Source organism: Anser anser (assembly GCF_964211835.1).
Source record: "Anser anser genome assembly, chromosome: 20".
NCBI lineage: Eukaryota > Metazoa > Chordata > Aves > Anseriformes > Anatidae > Anser > Anser anser.
The window spans coordinates 8,983,861-8,996,754 of NC_139741.1; the positions used below are offsets into that span (position 1 = coordinate 8,983,861).

General features: G+C 39.4%; 1 protein-coding gene across 11 annotated transcripts in view; it reads left to right on the forward strand.

Moving 5' to 3' along the window:
- GTF2I (general transcription factor IIi) overlaps nt 1-12,894 on the forward strand; it is a 73,172-nt gene that overhangs the window by 33,519 nt on the left and 26,759 nt on the right. For all 11 annotated transcript variants that reach the window (XM_083806055.1, XM_083806050.1, XM_083806048.1 and 8 more), the window contains 4 exons: nt 1,564-1,665; nt 6,166-6,231; nt 10,149-10,332; nt 12,162-12,220. In XM_083806055.1, the coding sequence (XP_083662181.1) occupies nt 1,564-1,665; nt 6,166-6,231; nt 10,149-10,332; nt 12,162-12,220 (411 nt within the window). The remainder of the gene's footprint in view (nt 1-1,563; nt 1,666-6,165; nt 6,232-10,148; nt 10,333-12,161; nt 12,221-12,894) is intronic.

Genomic DNA, 12,894 nt, shown 5'->3' on the forward strand with positions numbered 1-12,894 from the left:
CCTATTCTGGTTGTTTTATAAGAAAAACTACAGCATGCTGAATCATATTGGACTTACTGGGCCAGTCTGGAAATAATGCCTGATAGAGATGTGTTTTTCATATATTTTTCAAGCATTAATAACATAGAGTACTCATTATTTAACAGCCATTAATTTAGATTTTAAAAAGCTTTTACAACATTCATTCTGAAGAGCATGTTCTTTTCTAAGCACACAGTAGTTATATGCAATTTGTAGTTAACACCAACTGCTAGGAAGAATTGCACCATAACGGAAGTGATGTTTTGCAGGTGTTTTTAAGTGAAACTTCAATTCACGGGTCTGATACTGATAACCACGAGATAAAAACCTTTATACTTACCATTCCCCTTTTTCATCAATATGTCCAGCAGTATAGCTGCAATGAAAATAGCACTAAAGCCACTAACCAGTATCCAGGTTTCTTTCATGCTAGGATATTGCTTGGAAGTCAGCTGTATTTCTTATATTTGTGAGTTACATATTCTATCTATAATTGCATTAAAACACTTCTCAGATTGACTTTGGCTTGGCATTGCTTGCTTTTGGAATAGGTAAGATTAAGACCACCAAATTAGCAACTTAGAAATTAGGAAATATATTTTAGGACAGAGCTCTCACCTGTTGGGATTACTTTTATCTTTTTATAATATGGCAATGAGAAAATTCTTACATGACTTCAACAGAAGAGGTAGTCAGAATAGTCATTAAATTCTGTGTCTATGTGAAGGCCTTTACCACAAAGTAATACAACTGTACAGGTGCAAGAGACGTCAGCATGTAATGTTATACTTCCTAAGTCAACATTATGCCTGGTGACCTGGGCATGAGGTATTTTGTATGGGAAATTAACATCTTTGTATGATATAACCATTTATTTTCTCTAAGAATGGAAGTACTGGTGATCAAACAGTTTTCTTAAACTTGTAAATTAGCAGGGAAACTAGTATTTTGGACTGGGAATTGACTGGCTGAGTAACATCTCACTAAAAACGACCCTGAGGGTTGCAGGTCTGCACTCCATCTACTTGTATGTCTTTGAGATAGGGCAGACCTTCTGTTAGATTAATATCAGTTAAGTACATCAGTTTTACATTGATTTGAAATTATTTTTAGCACCTTTGAGCTCTTCGAGATCAAACTTAGGTATTGTGTTTCAAGACTTAACTAGTGGAAGATTGGTTACAATTAGATACAAAATTTAGTCTGTCTACACAATATATTTCCTTTTTCTTTCGCTGTTGTATAGTCATTTTGTGATCATGAGATGACTATTTGCATTTCAGAACACAGTATTGTTTTCCTTAGTAAGTGCAGAAGAAGCTTTGATTTTTTGCTTTGTTCTGCTTTGTGCTGGTGTGCTTCACGCAAACTGTTCCTACACAGGCCAGTAGCTTTCTAAAGTTACTCAGATCAGTAGTTTGTTGCAAAATTTGAAACTCTTATCGATGATCGATGCTTGCAGAACTTGAAATTCAAACAATTCCAATATTGCATGTCAGTTCTCTGGACATTAAAATAGTGATATCTTCATGTTTCTTTCAGATGATGAAGACTACATGCCCCCTAACAAGAGACCGAAGAACACTGAGTCAGCAAATGAAGCTGCCAATACTGGGAGAAGAAAAGTGAGAGAATTTAATTTTGGTAAGATAAAAATTAAAGGTGATTTCTTCTCTCTGCTTTGTTTTTTAAAAAGGTATTAGACAATTTCATGCTGCCAGAGTAAGACACACCAGTGCATATATTCATTTGAGAGCCCAGGGCTATTTGCAGACGTATTGCAGCAGTATAATTATCTTTAGGCTACCTCTGTTGTTTTTCATTAGTCAAAGTGGCCACCAAATATAGACACCGTAAATAATTTAATAAAAATAACTCCTTTATCAGCTGATTTCTTGGGCAAGAAAATCAGACCAAATTCACTAGTGTATTCAGCTATAACAAGCCTTAGATCAGGAGCCTGTCTAGCTGGTCTTTCTTGATACGTGGCGTGAACAATGAAGATGTGCTGAGAAGAGCCACTCTTGAGAAGGTAACCAGTGACTCCATTCTGCTGAGTAGCATGCCTTCATCCTTGTGGATATACAAAAAGTTGAGGTGGGTTTGGTAGTGTTCTTCCATGATAGAGTTCTCACTGTAGAAATGCCTCCACACACTGTAGTTATTCTCCTCTAAGGTATTTCCTATGTGATTTGTCACGGTCCTGTACTTCTCCTTTATCTTCTTGATTTGGGTGGGTTTCTGGGCAGATATCCCATGAGTCTGTGTACTTCTGTAAGGTTCTGCACAATCAGGAATATGCCCTTTGACGCAGTGTTTAAGATGATAATTAGGAATGCTGGGATTTGGGGTCAATTGAGAAATCTCCATAGAATCTCTTGCGACATCTGTTTTGTGTGAAACATGCTATTTCATGCTACTTTCAGTGAAAATGGAAAAAAAATAAAAAGCTGTATGCTCAAAGATCATTGATGTGAATAGGCGATTCCACATGTAGCATCAGTTAGTTTTGGTCAGATCAGGAGAACGCAATGGCAAAGTTCAAGAAGAAAATTGAGCAGTTAATACCACAGAAGCTTTTGCTAAAATATATTCCCTTAGTAGAAAACAGTATCTAAGCTTGGCAGGCCAGCAGTGTTTGAAGGGAATAAACAGTGAGGTTGACTAGACACGGAGAGCAAAGGTAGAAAAATAATTGGGTGATAAAAGCTTGAGTGGACCTTGCATTGTTGGAACACCACAAAATGAACGTGCAAAGCTTCAGAGGAATAGACTGCTGTATATAGACTTGCTACGTTGAAAAAACGAGCAACTGTTGGTGGTTGTAGCACTGGCATTTGGACTTTTCAGAGGATTTTGCATCTTTGTCTAATGAAGTCTCAGACAATTCAGTCAGACAGGAGAAAGGTGGTGTTTAATTACACCATGAGTAGCTGCAGAATGATGATGGCGTGTGCGCTCAGCAGACTAGAAAGGAGGTACGGATGCTTGAGAGAGTAGTCTGTCTTATCTGATCAGGGCTTTCAGTATTTTACATAACGTTGATGAGTTCCAGATGTCTGATAACTGTGAGCTGGAGACATTTCCTGTATGTCTTGATTGAGCCAGAGATCAGGTACCCCAAGAGGCCAGAGAAGCAGGGTGAATGATTTGCTGTGCTCTTGGTTTCATGCAAACAGGATGCTGGTGGAAAACAAGCTAATTGTAACCAGAGGGAGGATGAAAAGTGTCTGGTAAGATGCTTGGTGGAAATTGATGATCTTTAGGAAGGAAGGTTGGATTTCAAAAATATTTCTTAACCAACCACTAAAAGTTAAAAATATCTTTGCTGAAAGGAACTGTCATTGTCTGTAAAAATATCTTCCCACAACATTTTTGCTTTCTGGGAGATTCAATCAAAAGCTCAGAAGCTTAAAGACCCAAAACGTCAGTGCAGTTGTGTCATAGCATTTTAGGGGAAAAATAAGTCCCCATCGCTGTTGTCTCAAGGTGATGTCTATGACACTGATGGAAACTGTGTGTAGCTCTTCCCCATGCTGACATGCTGTTGAACATGGATTTTCTCGGACTACAGCATGCTTCAAGTGGCTGCCTGTTGGCCATTTTATTTCTCCACGGCATGTTGATGGGGGTAGGAGTGTGCTCAGTACGTGAGTCTGACCTTGCGCGCACTGTGCGGGTTGCCCCCAGTCTGTTGGATGTTACCTGGAGCCTGTCTCCAAGCGGCAGAGAGTGGGCTAAACTGAACAGACTGTGGGCAGGCTGGGGAAATTGCCGGGATTGTTATTTCCTTAGGGTGTTGTTCCAAGGTCTCAGAAGGTATTTACAGGGATAGAAGGAAACCACTACCTATCTAGGTAGCTGCAGAATACCTAAACTACTTGGCAGAGTGTTTACCAAAACAGAATGTGAGCTTAGGTTTGAGGTAGGTCTTCAGCCTTCCTATGTGGGCATGAAGTGTGTGACAAAATGTTTCTACAGTAATTGGTCCAAATCCAAGGGATTAATAATGCTGACAATTTGATTAAAAACAATGCCAGCTATCTGATAGCCCTTCTGAATTTTGAAATGACTCTGCAGCCTAATATGGCAATTTACTCATAAAATACAGAAGTACCTAAAAGATCAGTGTGCTGATCAAAATGTGAGCCAGATGATATTTTTTTCAGTTGCTTATTTTTTCTGTATCCAGCATTCTGAGTAAGCATGCCCATATTGAAATATATTTGATTACTAATCTCTGTAAGGTTTATGTTGAAGAGAGAAGGACATGGAGGTAGTTGATTGACAAGATCCGCATGGAATATTTGGACAGTGATTGTGGGATTTGATAACTGAAAAAAATGAACCCTTGACAACTTAATGGCTCACATAAGAGTGCTCTCTTGTGCGTGCTAATGAGCAAAGGGAGACAAGTCTGGGTGGGAGCAGCCTCTCCTAAAACTGCAGTAATAACCAATACTCAAAACAATATAATTTAAATACTTTTATATAGTTGTTTTGTAATGCATCATTACATTCTTGCTGGCTGTTCTTCTTCTGAAGAAAACCAGACTGAATTTTAGAGGAGGTCTCTTGCTGAGTCAGCCTCAGACCTTGATGAACTTGAAGGGAGCTCAACTCTGTGACAGTTTCCCCCCGGGTTGCAATCTAGAATTGTGTAATTGCCTTTCAAAACCCTTGTCCCAGGACTGTCTGTGTGTTCACCAGCTCTGTGCAGTGAAGCAGGGTTTCCCCTTCAGCCCAGTAAATTCAGACTCGGATCTTCCTGATTTACTGGTAGAGCTGCTGCTAATCCACTGTTCTGTAGGTCAACAAAAATGCTGTTGGGGCTGTGTTGGAATCAGAAAGAAGTCTAGCTGGCTATGCATCTGTGGTTAAAGGGGGAGATATTATATGGTCAAAGTGACACTGGAGTAGAGAATATTGTGCTGGAGACATTTAACAGCTAAGAATCTGCGCACTACAGAGTAGCAGTAAAAAGGGCAGCAGAAGCAATTATGTCAATTTATCTACAAGCATGCAATTTTAAAATACAAACAGGTTAGTTTATGTAAATGATTTGCTAGTTAACTAGAATAAAGAGTTTATATGGATGGAAGGTAGCATGCCAAAACAGTCTTTCCTTAGGTCTTATTCTTGCCCACATCTGAAGTATGCTGTCTGTCCTCTTGATGTCTACAAAATTACACTTAAAAACTTCAGGCTTAAAAATGGTGATCGAAGTTGTATACATTGGTCTGAGAATGAATATTTAAAATTCTTTTGATATGGACTCAAAATTCTTCCGTTTCATCTGATACAAAAGCTTTTTGACAACAGGAAGTGTAGTAGGTTGAATGGCCTCACATTTTGACCTCTGCAGTTACTAGACTCAAATCTTTGGTGTAAGAAATGAGCTGCAGGTAAACTTGCTTATTAACTCATTTTTAAAGGCCAGCAAGCATCTACAAAAGACTTGTGGCATTTTCCTTAAAGCATAGAGATGGTACAAAAAGCTGTGAAAATGTGTGCTCTCTGTCACAGGCAGAAAATAAGATGTTAAAATATTGCCAATTAATCCAGTTCTCCAGGGAATACACAGTTGAAATAGGATAACTTCTGTCTTGCAACCTGCATCTTACTTCAAAAGTGGGATTTATGTGGATGTCTTGCAAAATCAGGATTTGGGAAAATGCTGGATTAAGGAAGAGGATGGCATGATGCCTCCTGATCCATATAGTTGTACACATTTACACAAAAAGATGGTCATGTACTCGCTGTAAGTTTTATGAAGCTTTTCAGGCCCTGGCTTCGGACAGCTATCACCAGCAGCTCAAACTGCCTTTTCCCCTGATGGTAGTGAGAGCCGCATCAAAGAGAAACCAGTTTTGGGCAGACTTTAGCCTGGTTTTTGTCCTTTTATGGTTTTTAAACTTGATTTTACATCTGCACAAGTTTGGGAGGCAATCTGAAACATTTTAGTCTGTGCTTTTTCTTTCTGAATGTACCAGTATATTTCGAGGTATAGGCTATGCCATACTCCCCAGGCATCTGCGTGCAAGCGAGCAATAAAAACAGTGTGTATTTCGGTTAGTAGTTACAGATTTAACAAGATTCTCAGTTTCATCTGTAGTCTGACATGTACTCTTCCTTTCTTTGCAGAGAAATGGAATGCTCGAATTACAGACTTGAGAAAGCAAGTTGAAGAACTGTTTGAGAAAAAATATGGTATGTGTTATGCTCCTTTCCAAACAATTGCCTCTAGTCCTTTGACTCTGGAAACGCCAGCATTTCGGCATGCATCTTGCTGTTGGCTCTGGAGCAGACCAGGATTGACAGCACCAAAGGGTTAAATGTTGTTAGAAGGCTTAAGACTGGGAGCAGGAGCTTTTTGATGAGCAGAGTGATTTTGAAATTGGGTGACTGTGTTTGGCATCTTAGCGCAAAACTTGATTTCATTTTTCAGTTGCGCTCAGTGTCCTGGAGCTTCAGTCTGCTCATGTCTTGGGCAAGCACATTTGAGAGAGTTGGCATTTTTCCTGTAATTACATTGAGTTCTTAAGTGAAATAATCCTAGGAAATGTCTTTGGGGAGAGGTTACCAATGATTGATTGTTGCTTTTTGATTATGATTGATTTGCAGTGAAGCAGCAATTACATTTTAGTGGTTCCTGGAGAGAAAAAGAAACATGCGTGTTAGACTCCAGAATGTCTCCAGATGTTGCTCCTAGACATATTTTGTGACCATGTCACAGAGTAAAACTGCATCAGTAAAAATTTCAAAATACATAGTGGTGCTCCTCTGCCATTAGAAGTGGAGGCATCCTTGGAATGGAGCTTACGATATGTTAGAGCCGTTAGAAGTTTCAAGCGTGACTATCAGCTGACATTTAAATAGCCCACTGAAAGCAACTCGCACCAAATAAAAGCAGCTCAGAATCTGATTCACAGTATTTCTTTCTTTCTCTTGAAAGGAGTACCATTGAATTCTGAGAATTACTTTAATTTTGGTTTTGTTGTTTACACATAGCCAGTCTAGAAATCTGTGGAGTCTGTTGAAAGAGCTATTCCTGACTTTCTGTAGAAGGTCAAACAGTATTAAACCACCCCCTTTTCCCCGTGGATGACAACATATCATTAATTCATAAACCAATCCATATCTGATTCCAGTTCTTTCTATTTGTATGGGCATGAAATTTCCTATTTCCTGAAATTAGTTATGGATGTCCAGAATTCTCAGAGTGCTTCTCTTGAAAATACATTGATTTTGGTGTTTAGATGTAAACTAAAGGAATTATTTTTTATGGTGTAAATAGAAGAGAGGATCTCACAGATATAGGCGAATTTATAAAAATGAAATCTATATCCAAAGAAATTTCTAAGCAAAAACTTGTAAATCCAAGACATCTCAGTGCAAACTGTATTGCTGATTGTGTTCCTTGTCTGAAGAGTATTTGCTGAAACATTTCCTGGTTTAGGTGAAATAAAGACTCTCACTTTTTTTTAAAAAAAAAAACAAACTTGTTGTTAGGTATTTATTTATTTAAATGGGATTTTTGTTACTCTGAAGCTCTGGAATGGTCTAGATTTTAGTGATGTACTTGATTTTTTTCCCCCGGCGAGTTGTTGTTCACAAACACTTCTTTCCATCTGAAACTCGGCTGCTGGATTTGTTACGCTTTTTACTACTCACCACAACAGCCTCCAGGGCTGCAAGTTTTGTTTGAATTTCTTGGAAGAGGTATATGACTGCAATAAAAATCTACTTTAGTGAAGGACTAGTCCGATACACAACAGCTCATTCGGTGATTGTCCTGTCTCTGACAGTCGTGTTTGGACAGGTTTTCTTAGTCTGTTTGCTAAGAGACATCTTCAAGTCGTGTCCCTCTCTTTGTACATATATATTCTGTCTCTAGTTTTGGCCGTGTTATACGTAGCAGTTAGAATCAAGCTGGTTGAAACACAATTCTCACAGTTTTATACATTTTTATATGTAATGCTCATCAGAATATAAGACAAAGATACATGCGGTATCTTCAAAGCTTCCCTTTTTAGAATCATAGAATCATTAAGGTCGGAAAAGACCTCCCAAGATCCTCTGGTCCAACCACCTTCTACACCAATGTCACCCACTAAACCATGTCCCTAAGCACCACATCCAACCTTCCCTTGAACACCCCCAGGGACGGTGACTCCACTCCTCAGGCAACCTGTCCCGATGCCTGACTGCTCTTTCTGAGAAGAAATGTCTCCTCATTTCCAACCTGAACCTCCCCTGGCACAACTTGAGGCCATTCCCTCTAGTCCTGTCACTACTTACCTGTGAGAAGAGGCCGACCTCCAGCTCCCCACACCTTAATTTCAGGGAGTTGTGGAGAGCAATAAGGTCTCCCCTGAGCCTCCTCTTCTCCAGACCAAACAACCCCAGTTCCCTCAGCCACTCCTCACAGGACTTGTGTTCCAGGCCCTTCACCGGCTTTGTGGCCCTTCTCTGGACATGCTCCAGGGCCTCAGTGTCCTTCTTGTAGTGAGGGGCCCAAAACTGAACACAGCACTCGAGGTGTGGCCTTATGTGATAAACACACCTAGAACCAGTCTGTTTCCACATGGTGGATAGAGTGTTATCCAAATGCCTTTAAAACGTAAATTGTTGTATTGCTTTTAAGAATCTGGGAGTTAATGTGAGCATTTTGCGTATACCAGTGTCTGAACCACTGTCTATTTCCCATGTGTGGCTTGAAGAATTGCCTCGAGTAGTTTCGCTTTCAGAAATTGCGCGACACATCACTGTATTCTGGTTTGGCCTACCTCGGGTCGCTTCACTTGGTGTTTAACTCTGTGATCATGTTAGATCATGATGTTAGACCTCACCTGGACTGTCTTTCAGTGCCTTGCAGAACGTCCAGCATGAGAACATTTCTGTATGTGGGGTTTCGCAGTGCGGGGTCAGTATGGGGAGCACAGCCCATGCCTGTGCCTTGCCCTCACAGGCTTCTCCTCATACAAGCCTGGCCTTCCCCAAGAGCTGGGGGAGCTGGAGGAGCTGAGTTAGGCACCTGGAATAAATTGCTGGAAACTTAGTTATGACCACACTGTCCTTGTTAATTTAAAAATCCTTGAGAAGCTTTTTTATTGCTCCAGTTGGCTGAATATCTTGCAGTGCTGGTGAAATCAGTGCGCTGTCCTTGTGAGCTTTAAAGGCCAAATGCTGCCCCTCAGATCCATAATTACATTCAACAAGTTGCATTGAGGGCACCTCTTTGATCTGTTAAAATGTTTTTCTCCTCAAGTCATTTCTTGCATTTAATTTCCGTAGCAAAACAACAGAATGTAGCACACTGTTTGCGGGCCGGTCAGATGCTAATAGAGAATTCTTGTTGCATGGCCTACAAAATTAACATGCTCTTGTAAGTATAAAGAAATTAGCCCTCGGTATTTGCAAAACATCCTGCTGTTCTCCAAGGTTTGCCAGCATGATAGGTGTATTAATATGATTAAGGTCCTCTTAACTTAAAGGAATAAATTGATTTTTTTTTTCCTGGCTGTGTGTGAATCTGTTGTTTGCTTTTCATTTGCTCCAAAGATTTCATTAGTAGGGCCTTACTTTTCTGGGTTGTGTTAGAGGTGTACTGTTGAGTTTATTGGTGATTTCTTGCATTTCTAAAACACACCAAAGCTTTAGGAATTCACTCAGAAGAATGGATATGTGTCCCCCCCCAGGTATCGATGACATTTGTAAACCATTAAAAGTAACAAATGATGATAACAAGAGCTAATGAACTGAAACGTGCTTGGTGTATCATTAAGTCTAGATAATTTCATATTTCAAATCATGTTTTTAAACAAAACTAAAATACTATGAAACTCCACTCTGACAAGTGCAGTGTCTGTTATTAAATGTTTACAGAGTAAATGCAAAAGAAGAAATCTGCATATGCATGCATATGTATGCAGGTCTCCACCTTCTCTACTGTGAATTAGAGTGATTTGCTGGGGGGGGGAAACCACAAATATGAATGCTTTCATGTTTAAAAGTGCTGAGAGGTTGATTGCCTGTCTGCTAATTTTAATGTTTTTCAGAGTTGTATCAAGCTTGGATAGAGCCGCAAGCTAGTCTGATGATTTGATTTTCCTTTTCTCTTAAAGCTCAAGCTATAAAAGCTAAAGGTCCAGTGTCTATCCCATACCCACTCTTCCAGTCACACGTGGAAGACCTTTATGTGGAAGGGCTGCCAGAAGGAATTCCCTTCCGAAGGCCATCCACGTATGGCATTCCCCGTCTTGAGAGGATACTTCTAGCGAAGGAGCGGATCCGGTTTGTGATTAAAAAGTAAGGAATTCGTCATTTTTGTCCCTTTTTTACACGTTGGTTTCTTCGGGGTCTGCTCTGCTTCATTTTATCTTCAGTCAAACTGATTTCTACAGAGGCATTCTACTGCTGTGCTGATGGGTATGTTTTATTTCAGGTTCACTTGTTGATAAATTCAGTTTCTCACATCACCAGAGCACCACAGTGGTGGCTAAGATCTGCATAGATCTCTTCAGTATTACAGACTTCTTATCACGGGCAGATCTCTTTGTAATATTTTAATCTCAACGGCTGTAACGTGTGTTGAAAGCCATTGACCTTGGCACGTGTTAGGCTATCTGAGGATCCTGGCCTACATTTCAGCTTGTGCTTTTGTTTGTCTCTTGCTGGAATGGTGTAGATGTGTCTATGGTGTTATCTGTATATAGTATCACCCAGGACAGGCTTGAGGCCAAAACAGCAACTGGTTCTTAAGATTTAGTTGCGTGTGTCCCCTTGGGGTTGTCTTGATCAGATAGCTTCCGTGAGGGAAGACCTTAGATGTGCTTAGAGACTGTTTGCCTGCCCTATGGCCCTGGCAATGTATCTTCTGTCTTTAAAGTGAGGATGTGAGACTTACACGATGTTCTGGGCTTCTTTCTTTCTCTTCTTCTCATCTCTGGCCTCAGTGTCTTTTCTAGAAGAACCCTGACATTACTTGCTACAAAGACAGATGGGATTTGAAGGAAGCCTGAACCTAGTGTGAATTCAGGATACACATGGAGAAATGGTAGAGATGCTGAGTGCTGGATCTCAGAGCTGCAGAGCACTTCCAGATGTTAGCAATGTGGGTTCCACTTCGGTAGACTGATAAGCAGATTTGGCAGTGTGTGGATATTTATCTTTTGCAATTTGTTGCTTCGCTTTAGGCAGATGTGTTGTTTCACACCACAGATGGGCATTTACAGTTTAAATGAAGCTACTGTTAGTAACAGCTGACATTTTCCAGGGTGCAGGGGTGTAGGGCCTAATCCATGAACTTTTGAAGTGGATAGGAATCTGCTGATTGCAGTGGTCAGGCTCAGCATCAGTGGAAGTGACAGCCTTTGCCTGTGCATGCCACCTTTAGCAATGATGGTGGTTTTTGACATTTGAGAAGTTACATGTTCAGTTTCTGTCATCCTAAAGTTTGCAGATAATCAGAAAAGAGGGAGAGGTGTAGATCTACCTTTTGTCTCATTAAAATCAGACACTATGCATGGATTTTAATATTAATGTAATGCTAACACTGGCTCTTGTCAAATTTCTCTTAGTTGCTAGCAATAATTCATTTATGTTGTTCATCAGTCTTGCAATCTGTGGTAACCAGAATAGCTCAAAAACTAGTTCATCTCTGTGAGAGATGTCAGAATTTCAAAATTTGTCTTTATTCTAGTATGGATAAAACCAGATGTATTTGGAAAACAGAAATACCTGTTTTTATGTTTGTTTTTAATGGTTAAATTTTCAACTTGAATCTTTGTTTCTGATGGTGGTTTGGCTGGGAAGTGCATTTAGCCCTAGAGATAATTTTAGTGAAATATGTGTTACCATGAAATGTTATGGCTCAGGCGAATATGAGTATCAGGAACAAAAAATGTTTTTGTCAGGAGGGTTCCAACCAGTTTTTATAATACTTGGGTATTAAGTGGAATTTAATATCATGAATCTTGACATCCCTTGTTTGTTGGTTGTTTTCTTTTTTTCTTTTGATCCTTCAGTGATAACTTGTATTTGGTAGGTGTGTTTACTACAGAGGCTGTAACTATGGGCTCTGACTTCTGGTTTATCAAAGTCTGTCACTGTTGAAGCATGTATCTTAAATCTCCTAGGCATGAGCTTTTGAATTCGACAAGAGAAGATGTACCCTTGGACAAACCAGTTGCAGGAGGTAGGTCTTCAAATGTGTGAGTTGAGTACAGGATGATTTCCTGTTTGTCAATCTTTGTGGTGACTACCATCTGCTTTTACTAATAACAGACTGCAAATAATTCCTGGTATTTTGAATTTTCTTTAGCTACAAAGAAATTGACAGCAATTTTCCAGTAAAATCTTTGGATCCTGGAAATACTTTGGAAATCTAGTATTTTTTCCCCAATGTTTGTTCTTTCTTCAAGAGTACAATGCTTTTCTAAGTTAATATAATTAGACTTAGGATGATATAAAATTTTTCTGATGATGCGCTGTCCCAAAATTTGTAAACTGGCACATGTTATTCAATGCCATATGTAAAATTTTAAATGTTTATGAGTGGGAACAGGCACATTTTAAAGCACCTTGTAATGCGCTTTGATCTGCTGTTGGAAGTGTTATGTAAAAATTAGGTGTTACTTTTTTTTTTATTTTGAAAACAGGAATACAGCAAGGAAACCTTTTTCAAGAGTTTAAGAAGAAAATCAGGAAGGTCAGGTTAGGATGTGAAAAGTAACACTGTCTATCCAAGATTTTTTATCTTTTAAAAATATAACACTAATGCTAACGCTGCCATCTGTTTTGATTCATCTGGGCAGAAAGAAAAATAATGAGCTAAGTGCTAGTCTGTTGAAATATAGAGAAATGCCAATA